The sequence below is a fragment of the Leucopleurus acutus genome, assembly GCF_964270905.1.
Source record: "Leucopleurus acutus genome assembly, chromosome: 5".
Classification (NCBI taxonomy): domain Eukaryota; kingdom Metazoa; phylum Chordata; class Mammalia; order Artiodactyla; family Delphinidae; genus Leucopleurus; species Leucopleurus acutus.
In genome coordinates this window covers 42,022,700-42,040,524 of record NC_139147.1, presented here as the reverse complement: position 1 = coordinate 42,040,524, position 17,825 = coordinate 42,022,700, and the positions used below count along the sequence as shown (strand labels likewise).

Below are 17,825 nucleotides of genomic sequence, written 5' to 3'. Positions count from 1 at the left end.
CATAAACAGAGGCTGTTTATATTTACTTGGCAGTTAGGAAAGGGAAAAGGCTCCTATTTAGATTTTAGCAAATAGTTAGTAATAAGGAAATTGAAGATATGCTTTGCCTTTCAGCCACGCGGAGCCGACTATAGTATCTACTCCCCATCATGTGCATTATTTGAATATAAACCACCAGTTACCCTTCACGTTAGCTTAAGTATGCTGAAATGCAGCCATGTAAAAATTACTTAATGCAGAGCCGTGGATTCCCTTCTCTGTTTAAAATAAATTTGACTTGCTCGATTTTCTCATAAAACTACTTTTGAATTCTCTTTGTCAGGGGGGAAGTTATCCAATTACAAATCAACAACTGCTAAAGCTGAAATGGTAAAGCCAAAACGGCAGCAAATAGTTTAGAAACTTACAATGTCCATTCCCAAAATGAAGTCTTTTTTCATCCGCACCATGTTTTGACTTGTTATAGCCACAAAACCTAGAGGTAAATCAAAGGAAGAGAACACAGAAAGAAAATATACTTAAAACAATTATGTATGTTCAGAATGTGCAAAGCACAAAAAATAAAGCATTTTGCACAAACAATTAAATGCTTTAGTGAAAGTTTAACGACTTCATATTTTCTAAATCCTCTAGAGAAAGCCTCTTTCTCTGGGGACCCTGGAGAGCTGCCTAATGAGGAGATATGGAGAGATGCTACCCCACTGTGCAGACCCCTTCAGTTCAGTTTTTATAATGGCCCTAGAAAGTGTTTATAGTATTTTTTTAAAAAAACGACTGCTGTTAGAATGAATGAAGGGTAAAGTTTCCATTGTTAGTGATTAGTGCTGTGCAGTGTTACCAGTGTTCTGGGTGAGAAAGTGTCAGGGAAATCTGGGGTGTATTTGATGAGAGAAGGGATAATTGAAAAAAGAAAGTAAAAACCAAGAGTGAGGTCAAAAGAAGTGGTGGGTGTTGGAGACTGGGGCAAGAATTTAATGAAAAAAAGAAACTCAAAACTAAAGATGGAGAATCAAAAGAAAGGGAGGAAAAAAAGAAATATCTACAATACAAGTGGAGACATTCTTATTGTTAAAATATTTTATTGACCACACTTTTCAGATTTTAGTGGCAATTGAGGGGAGCAAGCAATGCAATAATGAAAGTAAGTCATAAAACAGACTGTGAACTCACCTCCCAATCAAAATGTAGGTGACGACTGCGAGGAGAATAATTGCTACTGCCGCTGAAATGGCAATCATTACCACTTGGCTATTTTCCCCGGAAATGGAGAAAGCTGTGAGGTTGGAGAGAAAAAATAAGAAACGACCAGGCATTAACACATCATAACTAACATCTACGTGAAAATGTTGATAAATTAAGTCCTATTTATTTTGCTTTTACCTAAAATATGGTTTGTTGTCTGATACAATGTAAAAAGAATTCTTCACTGAGTGTAAAAAATAGACATTTTGTATAATTTTACTTGATATTTCTGATTAATAAGATTAAATACTCTGCTTTCACTGACATCAATCAAAACTATTTGGGCATCTACTGCATAAAATATGCTGGACTGGTTTTCTCTATACTCATTGGCAAGAAACTCATCAAATAAACGGTAATTATCAGAGAAATATAGGGAATAGGTAAGATTTCCCAGAATGAAACTATAATACCGTTCTCATTAGCTTGTTTAGTCTCCAGTATTTGTATTTATTTAAAAGGTGGTATCATACCTGTCCTATGGACCTCAACACATGTTACCAACAAATTGTTCCTGTCCCTGTATTTCCTACCTTTGTAGATGGCCCATCATTCATTCACTCACCAACATGAGGTATTGGCAAAAATTGTCCAGGAGCCAAATCTGGCCTGCCATCAGTTTTTGTATAGCTCAGAAGCTTAGAAAAATTTACATTTTTTTAATGGTTGCAAAAAGTCAAAAGAAGATTCTGTGATATAAGAAAATTATATAAAATTCAAATTTTTGTGTCTATAAATAAAATTACATTGGAACACAGCCACAATCATTTATTTGTACATTGTCTATGGCTGCTTTTATGCTACAATTAGCCAAGTTAGGTAGGAGCAACAGAGACTGTATGTACACAAAGCCTAAAATATTTATTCTCTAGCCCCTTACAGAAAATGTTTACTGACCCTTGACCTAAACCAATGATTCTCTAACTTTAATGTTCACATAAATCATTTGAGGACCTTTTGGAGAAAGCAGTTTCTGATTCAGTCAGTCTGGAGCGGGGACTGAGACTGTGCATATCTTATGAGCCCCCAGTGATGCTGATGCTGCTGACTCCAGACTACAACCTTTTGAGTAGCAAAGATGTAGACCATAAATATAAAGTCACCTTGTCCTCTCCTTCTCCTGATTTTTCTATATCCAATTAATCACCAAATTCTTTTAAATATTTTAGTTTCTGTCTTCACTTCTCTCCTGGATTACAGTAAGAAATTCCCAATGGATCTCTACTTGCAGGCCTTTCCTATCTTCTACCTGGCCACCAGAGTATTCCTTCTAAGCCATGAGTTTGATTATGTCATTCTCATGCAGGGCTCTCCATCACTTTCTGGATAAAATGCATGTAAAACCATTTAGGATCTGTTCTCTGCCTAAATCCCCAGGCTCACCTGCTAACAAAATCCATAAGCATTCTAATCTCTACACTCTCTAAAATATACTCAGTTCCTGGAACATTCCCTCTCATGCACTCATACTTTAATATTTATTGTTTTTGTAGTAAATGCTGATTAAACAAATGAATCAGTGCTGTATCAAAAGAAAAGCTCAGAAGAGAAGGTTTAGTTATACTATCAGCTCTCCAGAAGCCAATATCACATCTTGAACCTGATGAAAAATCTAAGGTTGGAAGTTTTTCTCTAAGATAATGCAGTTTAGGGAATAAATGATGTAAATAAAGAAACATGGCAGATAGGCTGTTAAAAGTTTTCTAAGCATCTGAAAAAAAGAACTCAGAGTGTGGCAGGATGGTATACTCATAATATAAACTGTTGAAAGCACTTTATTCTTCACTCTCAGAAAACTATTGTTTACGCCACGTGGCAGTCGTGGGAGTGGCCTGTTAGGGTCTCCCTACTGCCAAGCCTGCAGTGGGCAGACAGCTCGCAGCTGCTGCACCTTCAGGATCCACTGCAGCCACGCTCTCCTCAATGACAAAACATGGCAAGGGGACTGCAGCCAGGCCATTTCTGCCTAATGCAGTGGTCCTGTAAGGGCAATCTTCATGCTGAGGCTCCCCGTTGGTTTGGTGAGACCCTCACAGCTGCATTGCTCTCTGAGGGTCCCCCTCCTTAACCCTCTGCCTTCTCTCTGTCTTCATAGATGGCTGACCTACATCTCAGTCTCAGGCTCTGCTTGGCCATTTCTGTTCCTCCCCTTTTACCTTGTATCTGTATCCCCACACTCCCTGAAGCTCACACAATTCCACCTTAATATCTGCTTCACAGAAGACATGGACTGATACATTCCTCTCCACTGGCTATAGATCTGTGAATCATTTGTAAATAACTTAACCTTGTAATTCAATATGCTCCATGAACATATAATAATCACTTTATCTCATGCTTTTCACTTTGCATAGTGTAGCAACTTATAAAGAGCAGCAAGTTCTGAACTCGCTGGTAAATTTTAGCCAGTTTGTAAAATAAATGTCAGTGAAACTGGTAGAGGAAACATGATAGAAAAAAGAAGAATTCTCTATTTCTTTTCTTGTCAAAGACAGGATTAAACTAGACCTCTCTACAGTTTCCTCTAGCTCTAGATATCTATGAATCCCAGAGACTATCTAAAAGCACATAACCAAATCAGATCATTTTTGGTTACTGAATTGGCAAACATTTGAATGAATAGTATTGATTAAATTGTGTGTTATACAGTTGTCTAATAATTTTATGTGGCATACTGGCAAAAACTGATACCTATTATGTCAGGAATTCAGTTTGAATATGTTTTCCCACAAGCACACTGCTCCCCCTGGCTCTAGTCCCTTCCCATTTTTGTCCATCCTACACATGCTGTCCACTCTGCCTAAAGCAGACTGGCAAGGAGCTCGTTCTCGTGAACCAGAATGACTGGCTTTGTACCAATCTGCTGTGTGACATAATAATATGATTGTTGTGAGGATTAAAGGAGTTAATACAAGTTAAACACCTAGAACAGTGCTAAACATACAATAAGGGTTTAATAAATGTTATATATTTTTATTATTTCATTTTCCCGGTAAAGAATTGGCAAAAGTACTCCATATCCCACAAAACTACATATGAATATCTAATCTTGGTATATAAAGTTCTCTATATAATGATTCCATTCTACCTTTGTCAGGCTTTCTTAATGTCCCCTAAAAATAGGGTCCAAGAAATTAAATTGCTGCATACCCATTCATTAAAAACAACAAAAAGGCAGTATGAAACATTTAGGAGTGCTGACTAAATTGTCCCTGAGCTAATCTTCTTGAATAGTAATATCCAGTAGAATCCTCCATTTCCAAATCTCAGCTTTATCCCACATATTTTTGCTCTGGAAATTCCTTGGATGTTCAAATTATGTACGATTTATTTAAACACAAAACAAACACACACACACAGACACACAGACACACACACACACCCCGAGTGCTTACTATACTATTATACCAGGTAATATTTTAAGCACTTTACAAACAACAATTAATTTAATCAACATAAAACCCTATTGAGTCATGCACGATGATCTTTCCCAATTTGCAGACAGGGAAGCTGAGGCAGTGAAAGTTGAAGCAGCTTGTCGAGGTCATCCCAATACATGGCAGCTCCCTTTAGGGTTCTTTCTCTAACTCCTACATTGTGCCTGCCTTTCTCAGGCACAAAGCATACACCCTGGATTCAGTTTCTGCCCACTGAGGCTTTCCAGACAGATGGACTGCCTGTTTTCCCAAACATATCACACTGTTTCTTAAAGTCTGGGACTTCTTGCTTTGGTGGATGTCACCTTTGTTCTAGGAAGGTCCTTTTACTCATATACACTCTATGCTTTCTGTGGGACTTTTAGCATGACTTTTTTTTTTTTTTTTAATATGCAATAGCAGCACTGGATCAGTACTCCAAAATCTGGAGGCTCACTGACTCCACTTACTAGCTATGCAATCTCAGAAAAAACATATAAAACTCTGTGTCCTAGACCATGGATAAAAGGAAATCATAGTATCTTAATAGTTTATAGAACAGGATCAAATGAAATGTTTACTCAAATGCTTTTCATACTGTCACAAAAATACATGGGTTCTAAAATCAGATCGATCATTTACCAATTGTATAACTTTAGAAATCTTACTTAACCTCCCTATGCCTCAGTTTCCTCTTCTGTAAAGTGATGATAATAAATGTAAAGCACTGACACATAAATAGTAAGAAACTTTAAAGCACTTAGGAAAATATATAATCCACTATGCCTCTATATTGTTACTGTAAACAAGATCAAAAAATACTAATTAAATTCCAGGTAGAAATACACTATTTTCTACTAAGAAACATTTATATGTGTTATGAATAAAACTTTATAATTAAAAAATAATAAAAACTAGAATAAGCAGCACACTGTTAAAGAAATCCAAACATGAGCCTTTTTTTATATCTTTTAAATATCAATCTATAACAAATAAGACTCAAATCCTTAGAGTTTTTATGAATATATCATTTTGATTTATAAAAACGGAGAGTTTTGATTTTTGTCTTTTTTCCCCTTAAGACAAAAGGTAATTTTTAAACCTATATTTACTTTTATTTAAAGTCTGGAAGAATTCTGTGGTAAAGCAGTAAGAGTAAACTGATTTAAAAAAAAAAAAATCAAACTGTGCAACTCAAAGATTTTTATAAAAGGAGAGGAGGGATATTAAAAAAGTTCCCTTTCTCTCTATGCTCTTTTCATCTGCTTTATCAATCAATGGAAATATAGCAAATATAAAACTTATTTGAAAAAGTCCTAAGACCCTGAAGTTTCTAAATGGGCTATTTCTTAAACCTCAGACACTGAAGCCTCATTAGATGATCATGCATAACACTACCACAACTATATCTGTGGTAAATCTGGAATCACATTAAAATTTTAGAATTTGTTGTTGTTGTTGCAAATTTATTTATCAGATAGGGTTAAGTGCTAATTAAGAACAAGAGAGGTTAGACTGATATTCCAAAATATGCATCAATATAATACATATTTATCTAATGGTGTTCTGTCCCTCTTGCCCCCCAATATGCCTAATTTCTACCACATGATATAATAAACATTTGATTTTTATATTTCTGTGATTTGGGATCTCTCTTGCTACAGCAAATCTAGGTTTTGTTGTTAATTCCAATAACTATTTAAAAGTTTGAAAAAATTCAATCTATAATCATTTCAAAACAAAGAACTTTCTTTGCTCCACTTAAAGTTTACAAAAAGATTTAGAATTACAAATGTTAAATTGCAATTATATTTTGTTATTGTGTCATCTAAAATTTTTAATTTGTTTTAAACCTTGTTCACATGGATTTCCATGGTATTTTGCAGCATTTTGTTTCTAATGTCCTCAAAGAGTGATCTCTCCATATTCATTCCATCACAGGAGGATTAGGAGAGGTCTTGAAGTACAGTCTCCACATCTGAGACTTGAATCCCCTTCGATATCCAAGGGGGAATGGTTCTAGGACCCCCTACAGATATCAAAATCTGAGGATGTTCAAGTCCCTTACATAAAGTGGTGTAGTATTTGCATATAACCTAAGCACATCCTGCCCTATAATTTAAACCATCTCTAGATTACTTACAACACCTAATACAACTTAATGCTATGTAAATAGTTGCTGGATTGCCACAAACTAAAGCTGTGCTTTCTGGAACTTTCTGGAATTTTTTTGTATATATTATATCTATATAATATACATTAAATTTTATTGACGTATACTTGATTTACAATGTATTAATTTCTGCTGTACAGCAAAGTGATTCAGTTATACATATATAGATTATTTTTCAAATTCTGTCATATTCTTTTCCATTATGGGTTATCACAGGATATTAGATATAGTTTTGTATATTTTTGATCCAAGGTTGGTTGGATCTACAGATGTGGAACCTGTGGATCTGGAGGGCCAAGTGTGTAGATTTATGTTTTTGAGGATGGCAGCTCTCCTTTGAGTAGAAGAATTGTCATGCTTCAGCTGTGAGATAATAATTTCTAACACTAGATTCTTATACCCTGTAGAAGGTAGAGCTTGTATTGTAAACAGCATTTCTAATTGTTTGACAAAAAGTGTGCCATAAAATATTTACTTTACCATATTAACTTAAACAACTTTTATAATTTTTGTTAATCTTTAATGTTTCTATGAGGGATGAAATTTGGGCATAAAATATTACCATACCAATAACAATGTGATTTTATACCATGAATAAAATATTTAGAAAATAGGAAATATAGATGCCAGGGAGAAATGGCAAATTGGAGCTGTCAAAAGAGATTACTGTGTGTCCTTTCGGTAGAATGCTAGGCATTGTCAGACTCTCCCTGGATAATCTGTTTTTAAAGGGTGTTCATCTTTGATTATCTTCCTGGCCTGTTTTGCAACTATGAAGTTAGTTGTAGACAATGAATAGTTATATGTGTGATTTTTCTCATTACAACTAGAATGATATATTCACTAGAGATATGACTGTTTTATGTGCATTAGAAAAGATGACCCCAATCATTATATTTATTGCCTTATAGTATATTAACCAGTTTTGGACAGATTAACCAATTTGTTTAAGTACTCCTGATTGTCTACACACTCATACACACAGACACAACATATACAAATATGTATGTATATGTGTATATGTATCTGTTCTTCAAATTTCTCTTTAAATCAGTTTACTCTCTTACTAGTCTCTTCATTAATTAATAAGTTAAATAAAATCTTTAATTTGTGTTCATTTTATATTAATATCATAGCCATTATTTTCCATTTTGAAACTTATATTTTAGCAGAGGGTTTTTCTAATATGAAGTGAATGCATTTAAAGAAAATCAGAATGTTACTGGGAAAATGTTTGCCAATTTTAGATAAATTTAGTGTCAGACACACAGGACCAACCAAATTACTTGTGAATGTGAATGAGGTGATGAATCAGGTTTAGAAAATCCTTAACCTCCAAGTAATACAAGATAAAATGTGTTAAGGATTAAAACAATATTAAGTTCCTCATGGATCATCACATTTCTTTTTTTGTAGTTCATTGAACCATACAATGAACCTGAAATATCTGAATTAACAGGTACTAGAAGTTAAAATGTTACCATATTAAATAATGACCCTCAAAGGAATTTATGGCCAATAGAAGATCAGAAGCATTCCAGGCATTAGAATATATTCGATTTGTAAAAGAGAAACACACACACACACACACACACACACACACACACGGATGTACATTTACACAAACACAAGTAAACAGACCCAATGCCATGCAAAATTGTTAAATGTCCCCCAAGCAATATACTTTCAGTGTATCACATTTAGCTAAAACTTAGAGTGAGAATGAATTATCAGACACCTTTGCAACAGCCCTTTCCCCCATACACTATATTGAAAAAATACGTACAGTCTGGGCTAGTTTCGAACTCAAACTTGCGACTGTTGGTCCCAAATCCAGCTGCGGTCCGGGCTCGGATTTGGAATACATACGTAGTATCAGGCTTGAGGCTACTGATGGTAACATTTGTGCCTCTTGCCCTGAGAATTGTATAACTTGTCTCTTGTTCCTGCTTTGAGGTAAGAAAAATCATGTTAAAATCGAATCTTCCTAATGTTGTCAAATGGTAAAAAGGTGAACCACTCAAAACCAATTCTTTCAAATTTTTAACACAGCTCATAGGACAGATAAAAGAGGTGACAATCATTTAACTTTCTGAATGTAATAGAGGCTTTTTTTTTTTTTTTTTTTTTGCGGTACATGGGCCTCTCACTGCTGTGGCCTCTCCCATTGCGGAGCACAAGTTCCGGACGCGCAGGCTCAGCGGCCATGACTCACGAGCCCAGCCGCTCCGCGGCATGTGGGATCTTCCCGGACCAGGGCACGAACCCCTGTCCCCTGCATCGGCAGGCGGACTCTCAAACACTGCGCCACTAGGGAAGCCCTAATAGAGGCATTTTTAAGCAAAAAAAATATTTACAGAATTTACCAACTTGGATAAAATAATTTGTTCCCTGCACATAATGCAGGAAAATTTAGTTTTCATTTTTACCAATTACTGAATATGTGGAGGAAAATAAGTTCTCTTCAAAGCTGAGGCTGAATGAAAGCTTCAGTCTAATTCCAAGAATAAACTTACAAAGACAAAAATACCCCCTTGAATTAAACTTAACAGGAATGTCCTACTGATTCTCAGAAAATATTTCCATTAACTGTAAAATATTAAACTTAAAAAGGTCCAAGTTTTATGTATAAACTCTACATTAATAACTTTCTTAGTATCAGCTATATTTGCACTGTGTTTAATCTAAGTCACTATGGTTTGTAGAGACTAAAATCTTCAGATAAAAGCCTAGAAATAGTTCCCAAAAGGATTTACATTGTACTTTAGGAGATTCACACTGCACATTAATTGTAAAGACTTTTTATGTCAAGCCTTGTTTACCAAAATGGACTTCCAGGAATTGTGTTTTTCCTTTAACATACGTTAGTATATGAGCACTTTATGGGTCACCTAATTTCAAGTAATGGTGGAATATCCCTGTACCTGGTGTGGGACCTAGAGTGGGTGATATAGAACAATGCATATCCTCAACCAAAGCTAAATAGAATATTATAGAAAAAATGTAGTGTGTTATAGATACTTTTTAGTTAAAAATGCTGGTTATGTATCAGATAGCATTTGAGTTAGTATATACATAATGAAGAGGGCTGAATATATTTATTTTGTGGAAATCATTATTTCATGTGTTAAAAATAATTATTAATCATATACCCAGAACATGGCTCTGTTCATCATCATTAATGAACTAAACAGTCAAGAAAGCTAGACTTTGTAGAGCTTAAATTCTAGCAAAATGCTCAAAATATTTCTAAGCATTATATATATATTTGGAAATAATTTTAAAATTTATGAATGTATGCTATAAAAAATGTTTATATAAAGTATATTAAAAATAATATTACACATAAATACGCATCAAATTTAAAATGCTTAGAGAATAATAGGTTCAGTCATTCTTTTCCTGCACTAATTAATATTGTTTTAAAATATGGATGTATATTGTGCTTTGTTAGTGGAGTTTGAAATAAGTTCAGAAAATGCTTTATGTTTGTAAAAGATATGAAGGTAGTTTCGTAGTATTTTTGAATCAGCTTCATAGATCTACAAGTTGGGTGTTCCCTGGCTCTACTATCCAATCTGAACTAAGGTGCATCATTAATTGTCTTTTTATTTTGTTGTATCATCTATAAAACATGAATTCTTATATTTGCCCAGTCTATCTTGTCACACTTTTAAAAAGAGAAGATCATGATCAAGTGAATACTTGACAGTACCACAGTGGATCACTGAAAGCTAGGAGATAACTTATTTATACTATGATTTTGGCACAGTGAGGTTTATAAGGTCTCACTTTCTTTCAGTGAAAGAGACATACCTTTTTCCCTGTAGGGGGCAGTATGAAAAAAAATGGGATCACATTTGTGAAATACATTAACTTCAATAAACAGAATAACTACAGAGTGCAAAGGAATGTTTATACATTGTTTTTTTTTTTTTTTGGACAACTGACCATACCACTAATTCTCATATCTCTAAAATAATCCATTTTCATGTAGAGGAAGGTATGCAATACAGGGGAAAACATACTACATGAGGAGTCATAGCTGCCAGAATTCAAAACAAAGATCTAATGTTTATTAGCAGTGAGGCTGTGAGAAATAATAGATAATGCCATCAACTCTCAGTTTTCTTATTTGTAAAAGAACCTATTTGCCCACTTTCATCAGATTATCAGACAGCTCAAAATAATGTATGCAGAAGTAGTCTGTAAATATAAACTATATCAACTCACAATTTGTTTTTATTTCATTTTAAAATACTTCGTAAACTGCAGCAGGTACACAAATATGTCATGTTCATATTGGTAGCTATAAAACCACCCAGCTCTAATGATAAGATTTGAATACATCTTGCTTTCAAACCTAGCCATAATTTATAACCAGGGAGAAATAAGTGGTACTTAGAGTGATGAAATACTATGCTTTAAATTCTACTTATAAATAATCGTGTACCTATTTTTTATAATTGCATTACTGAACCACAATTTTATGATGTGAGGCAAACTTATCTACCCACTCTCATCTACATTTCCTTGTACAAAGTCAAGAAAGCTTTCCATCATCAGTTCAATAACACAATCGTTTTGTTATTAATTCAATGTTCCTATCTGTATTGAAGGAAATTCATGTGAATGTGAAGGTCAGGAAATGATGCTTAAGGCAATGAACTCAGGAATAGTTCATCAATAGATTAAGGAATCGCTATATAATAGTTGATAGAACAGGGGTCTCAGTGTGGAAGGACACAAATGTCATCTCTAATACCATAACTAGATGACTTAACGTTTGATAGTGACATCTTTTGCTATGGCTTATTGTTATAGAATGGAGGATATTTGACACCATGATTTCTAAACCCTCTTCTACCTATAAATCAAAGGTATCACACGACCAGAATTCTAAACAGAGCTCTTTCACTTGCTAGCAGTGTCATTGGTTTCTCTGAAAGAGCACTCTCATGATTAGGTAACCTCTTTCCCTACACAACTAAACCCTTTAACATTATCTCCCCACCTTTTCATAGTATTTGACCTCATAGTCCAATATGATCCCATTAGGATGTTCAGGTTCTTGCCAGGATAAAGAAATGCTGTTTCTGGATGTCCGATCTTTCTTAATCGTCATGACAGGTGATGGAGCTGTAAAGAGAGGATGGGAGGGGATGATGGGATGAGGAAAATTAATCGGATTGGGAAGGGCAGTAAAGAAGAGCAGAGGCAAGGGAACAAGCAAATGGAGTCTATTGTTGTTCTAATCTTTGGCAAGAAAGGACTATTTCCATTTCAAAGGCTCTTGAGTATTAATCTGGCCTCATATCAAGCCTCAGAAGCTGGATTATAGCTCTGGTACCTACAGGCCTATGGAAAATGAGCTGAGATTTTCAGCTGCTGGTGGACTAGTGGCAAGTGAGCATATGTTTTCAATCTGCTACTATAATGTAAGCCATGAAATATATTTGATATATTAAAAAAAGAACAAAACATCAGGACTACCTATTTGTTATAACGTTGCAAAGTTATGAATGCCAGATTCTTCAGCTCATTGGTAACATTTTCACATGCAACTCTGTAAGAAGACTGGAATCCATTACGCACAAGGAGTCCCATGGTATCCATAGGTAATAATAATATTCAGTGTATTGTAAAATAGGTAGGATTTAGGGCATAGTACAATAGATCTTGACTTCTGACAAAAATCTCTCATGAATAAAAATATATATCAGGAAGAAACAATCTCTGCTTTTACATTTTCATTTCTTAAAAAAATATATATTTAGTAAGAAGTACTGAGGAAATGAGTACTCTTTGTGTCACAACTCTATAGACACATTTTGAGACATCTTATTGGGTGATGACTCTATATTTGTTGTGTTTTTCTATGCATTATCAAAAGTATAGAATATGAATAAAAAACTGTTTGGATCAGATATCATAGGGTCACCATTTTTTTTAATGGAAGATTAAATATGTTTTAAGAGATATACTTCAAATCCTTCCATTAAAAAGAAAAATGCATACTATCCATCAAAGTACCTTTGGTTTCTATTTTTTTTTTTAATAAATTTATTTATTTATTTTTGGCTGTATTGGGTCTTTGTTGCTGCGCATGGGCTTTCCCTAGTTGTGGTGAGCGGGGGCTACTCTTCATTGTGGTGTGTGGGCTTCTCATTGCAGTGGCTTCTCTTGTTGCAGAGCACAGGCTCTAGGCGCACGGGCTTCAGTAGTAGTGGCATGTGGGCTCAGTAGCTGTGGCTTGCGGGCTGTAGAGTACACGCTTTGTAGCTATGGTGCACGGGCTTAGTTGCTCCGCGGCATGTGGGATCTTCCTGGACCAGGGATTGAACCCGTGTCCCCTGCATTGGCAGACAGATTCTTAACCACTGTGCCACTAGGGAAGTCCCACCCTTGGTTTCAAATCTCAATCTTGCTACAATGGCCAACCAAAATACCTCACTGTGGGGCTCGGTGGCATTCTGCCGTAATGCAATGCAGCAAAATAAATTACAAACATGAAACAAACAAAAATGTAGAATTCTCAGGCACATCAACTGCTGAATTGTTTTCATTGCTAAAGGACATATTTTTTTATAGATTTTTCTCAAATCAAGGACTATTAGAACCCAGTATATTTGTATTCCCTACAACAGCTAGCAATAAAGTTCCCTATATGTTGATTTGATGTTTCTATGATTATTACTTGACGACTTTTGCATCCAACCTCTCACCTAAATTGTTCCTGTCTATAAATGCCTTTCATTTTTATTCTTCACTTAAAAATAGAGCTTTCATTAAACTTGCCTTGTGACACTTTTTTAGAAAGTGTAAACCTAAACGAAAGATCTATTGCAGTACATTTTCCATCCACCTATTTCTATTATTTGTAAGATCTTCTTATAAACTTTTGTAATTAAAGCCTCATAACTTTAATGGCCAGGGGATGATTACTTAATCTTTTTCCAAAGAAAAATGTAGGTGTTGCTTTTCTGATAGAAAAGTAAAATCATTTTCTTATTCACATCTTGCTCCCATTAACAATTAACATTCTTTCATGTAACTTGATGTCATTTACCTTTTATGTTCACTTTCTGTCTATTCAATATTATTGTTGTCTTTCTCAAACTGGCTTCACAACACCCCCAGCTCTCACCCCGAGGCAGTTTGCTGCTCTGAAACTGATTCTAAGCAAAGGATAAGTTATTTTGGTTATATTTAGTTGAAATTTTATAAACATATTTGAAGTTTATAAACACGTCACTGAGTTAGAAATAAATAACAGGTACATTAAATTTTTAAGAATTAATTTCTTTTTACTTACTCTAATACTTAGAAAAATCAATTTATTATTTAATCGTTAATAGAATAATTTCAGCCCCAATTGTCCTTGGAACCAAATTTTGCTTTTTGTACAAAAATAATGGAGAAATTCCACCAACTTTCCTCCTGAAGTAAATGCATTAATAGAATAACTTCTAATGTGTGCTTACAGAGCATTTCAAAGAAGCTGAATGTTGGAACACTTTCCTAGTAAACCCATGGAGACCCTCCCTACTTCGTTTCATACCACCGTGAACCTGGTTTCTTTTTCTTAACAGTTAAAATACATTTTCAAAGAAGGTTTGAAAATGAACAGGTATAGCATCTCTCCTCAGAAAAGAGGAGAGAGAAAATAATTCATTTCCAAGAACAGTTGTGAAGAAGATTGTATTAACTTTTTAATGAAAGCTTTCCAGGCTCTTTTGGGGATCTGCTTAAATTTTATTGCTTCTGCACTGGGCAAGACTTTATAACTGTTGGAATTCTTCAAAGGTCTTTGAGCAAGCTGCAGTGCCCTGTTGGACTGTAATAAATAGCCTTTTGTAGTTCCACACTTACTTAAGTAGAGGCAATTGCTCGACGCTTGTGCCACCTCTAAGTTAAATGAACCTTTTCGGATTGCTGCTTTTAGGCCCCTGTTAAGTCATTTGTTCTGCTCTTTTAATACACACCTCTTGTACTGGCTGCATTTCAGCAGTTTCAACCCAGTGCACCAGCTGAAATCCTGTTACATTTAGGTAATGATCATCAATATTTTAATATTAATAAATAATTAACAGAAATTGTTTTTCTCTCCCCTAATAAATAATTTTAAGACATAAGAAAACACATGTAGCAAGAGAAAAATTCCATGGGCACTCCACAGTATCCACGCTTTCTAAAATGTTTTCTAGAACACTTCTTAATTCATGTCTTGAAGTATAATTTATCCATACTTGCTCATGTGTTGTAATACAATTTGTAACATTGATGAGAAACAGCGATTTTTTTTTTTTGGTTCGTTTTTAGGTATCTAAGAGTGATGTGTTCAAAGTAATTTTCAAAATTCATAGAAATTCTTATTTTTCTGTATAAAAGAATGTGATACAATTTATATCAATGATGCAATGTATATCTTACATTTGATTTATTTTATTCTCATTTCTCTGTTTTTTCTAAATTTGTGATTTGAAGGAGTGGTGGGTAATAGTTGTACAGAATGAAAAAAAAAATCCTAAAATTAGAGAAATGCTTGGAAGGAGAGTGAAAAGTTACTGAGGCAGAGGAAGCATAGGTTTTCCCTGGTGAAATGCTGGTGTATAAGCTAAAATAGCAATTACTGATGAACACTTCAACAGCCCAGGATTAAGAGATTTATGCTGGTGACTTTTATATACCTCAAATGATATATTGTTACAATGATTCTCTTATTAACAGGAAGAAGTTGATGAAGTTGATGACTAAGTAGGTTGCTATGAAACGGGTCCAGGAATTTACACAGTTTAGTGAATGAATAGTTTTGTAGGGGAAGAAAAAAAAAGAATAAAAATTAAAACAGTAGGAAGATAATAATTTTTAGTAAGTTAATAACTCTAAAGTAATGTTTGGGTGTGTAACATACATTTTTGTTGTGTTGGTATTTGAGAGGGAGCAAATATTTGATCCTTAGCTTTTGCTATTCTGAGTATAATTGGATATACGTGCTTTTTGGAAAATAAAGAAAGGAGATATGATATACTTGTAAAGTGAAATTTTTATTTTTAACTAAAATGTTTCTTAAAAGAATACAAATACAAGAGAAAAACAGTGAAGGTTGGGAGGGAAGAAGAAGCCCATAAATCATACAGTTAATCACCCTCCATGAAGTTTTTCTGAACTTTCTCCACACCACTGAAAAATTCGGAACTCTCTGAATACTGACAAATTTCTTAACTTGCGGTGTCACAGTGAACTTGCTCATGGCTCTCTCAATTCATTCTTTAAAATTTTTCTTAGGTCACGACATAGGACTCGACAGATATTTCACCCCATGTTATCTAGTAATATGTGTTTTGTGAAAGCTGGTATCAAAATGCTTTTCAATTGCTGTTCTAAGGAGACATACCTTTCTGGGAACCAAGGGTTGAATTATTCCCTGAGTATTTTCTTCCCTATTTCCAGGCCACTGTAATGGCAGTTTCTTGAATCAGAGACATGCATGACTAGTCCAGAAGATAGACAGAGAAGTATAACCCTTAATAATTCATAATTGAACCCCAGTTATTTATTTACAGAGGAAGAGTAAGATTTTCTCTCAATGTCCACCTAGCCTGAGCCATTGATTGCATCTAATGTAATAATAGAAAAGCAAATTACAATGGGCAAGCAAAGATGTTAGGCTAAGAAAGATTTCTATGTAAAGAGATCTAGTTAGAGATGGGGTTTGTATAGCTCACAATTTGTATTTGAATCACACAATACTTGTGCATCCAAATCTACTGTCAGACGTGGAAAGGATTTATTATTTTAACTATGGTGTTTTTAAGAGGCATTTACCCTTATTCTGTAACTAAAATATGACCCATCCTTAGAATCAGGAAGTCAAAACTTCAAAATTCAACTCTAAGGATCTGGTTTGGTTCGTTTGTTTTTATTGGGACTTTTCTCTTTCTGGGTCTGGGAATTTCTAATGAACCTCTAAGGTGTCTCTGTGGTTTAGAGATTGGACAAGTTAAAGTAATAAGAAAAAAAGGCTCAGTATGTCTTTTTCTAAGGGAGCCAAAGCTTTTAAAAATTATCTCCATGGGAAAATATCATCGAGTAAATGGTTGAAAGATTTTTCCTTTGAATCAGGCATGCCTTTAAAAGCATGCCTCTCTTATTATTTTGTACCATTCATTACAATGCCCACTTAAGAACATTTCCTTAGTTTTTTTCAGAAGTGGACATTTCTATAAAGTCCAGAAACACTCTTGAGTTTGAATGAGCATAATCATTCATAGCTTAATGTTCTCCATCTTACCACCCCTATCCTGATTTCCCCAACTTGTTCTCTGGAATTTCCTGTTTTGATCCCAGGACTCACCATTTTTACAGCCTACCAGTTTGAATTTCAGAGTTATACTTCTTTATATATTCTCCCTCACCAATAACTGTATGCCAATCAACTTCAGCATCTGAAAGTCGATGAATTTTCTTTCTACCCAGTTATAGTTCTTTCAGCCCTGCTTCAGTTCAAACCATTGCCATCTTTCACGTGCATTGGATTCTGTGTCTCTCATCTCAATCTTTCCAGAACTTCCCTCAGTTTTCCACACATTTTTGATTTTTTATCATTTTATAAAGCAAATAAAACATTAACCGTCTTTTCCTTCAAAATCTCATAATTTCAAATCAGTTTTCCTAAACTTGTTAACTAAAAAATAAGTTTTAAAGTAAAGGTCTAGCAATCTATATTTTGAAGAATTTGATGTCAGAAATCTCTTAAGATCACACATTTGGGAAATTCTGGACTACAATAGGATATGTAATTTGAAATTAATTACATTATTATTTAAGATTCCTCATTAGACTGTAACATACATACCAGATTTATCATTTATTGCTCACCTTTCAAACTTAAATTCTAAAGACAATTCCTTAGTCCACTGCCTACAATTGTACTTGTAATATACTCCCTGTCTGGAACACTCAATCTCTTCCCTTTTCCACTGGAAAAATCT

At 34.5% G+C, this 17,825-nt stretch overlaps 1 protein-coding gene across 2 annotated transcripts in view; it reads right to left on the bottom strand.

Moving 5' to 3' along the window:
- EPHA3 (EPH receptor A3) overlaps positions 1–17,825 on the bottom strand; it is a gene marked incomplete at both ends in the record, with an annotated part of 361,937 nt that overhangs the window by 68,395 nt on the left and 275,717 nt on the right. The window contains 4 exons of one of the 2 annotated variants that reach the window (XM_082839944.1): positions 408–475; positions 1,171–1,273; positions 8,618–8,780; positions 11,846–11,970. In XM_082839944.1, the coding sequence (XP_082696070.1) occupies positions 408–475; positions 1,171–1,273; positions 8,618–8,780; positions 11,846–11,970 (459 nt within the window). The remainder of the gene's footprint in view (positions 1–407; positions 476–1,170; positions 1,274–8,617; positions 8,781–11,845; positions 11,971–17,825) is intronic. The other variant, XM_082839945.1, reaches the window with a different exon arrangement.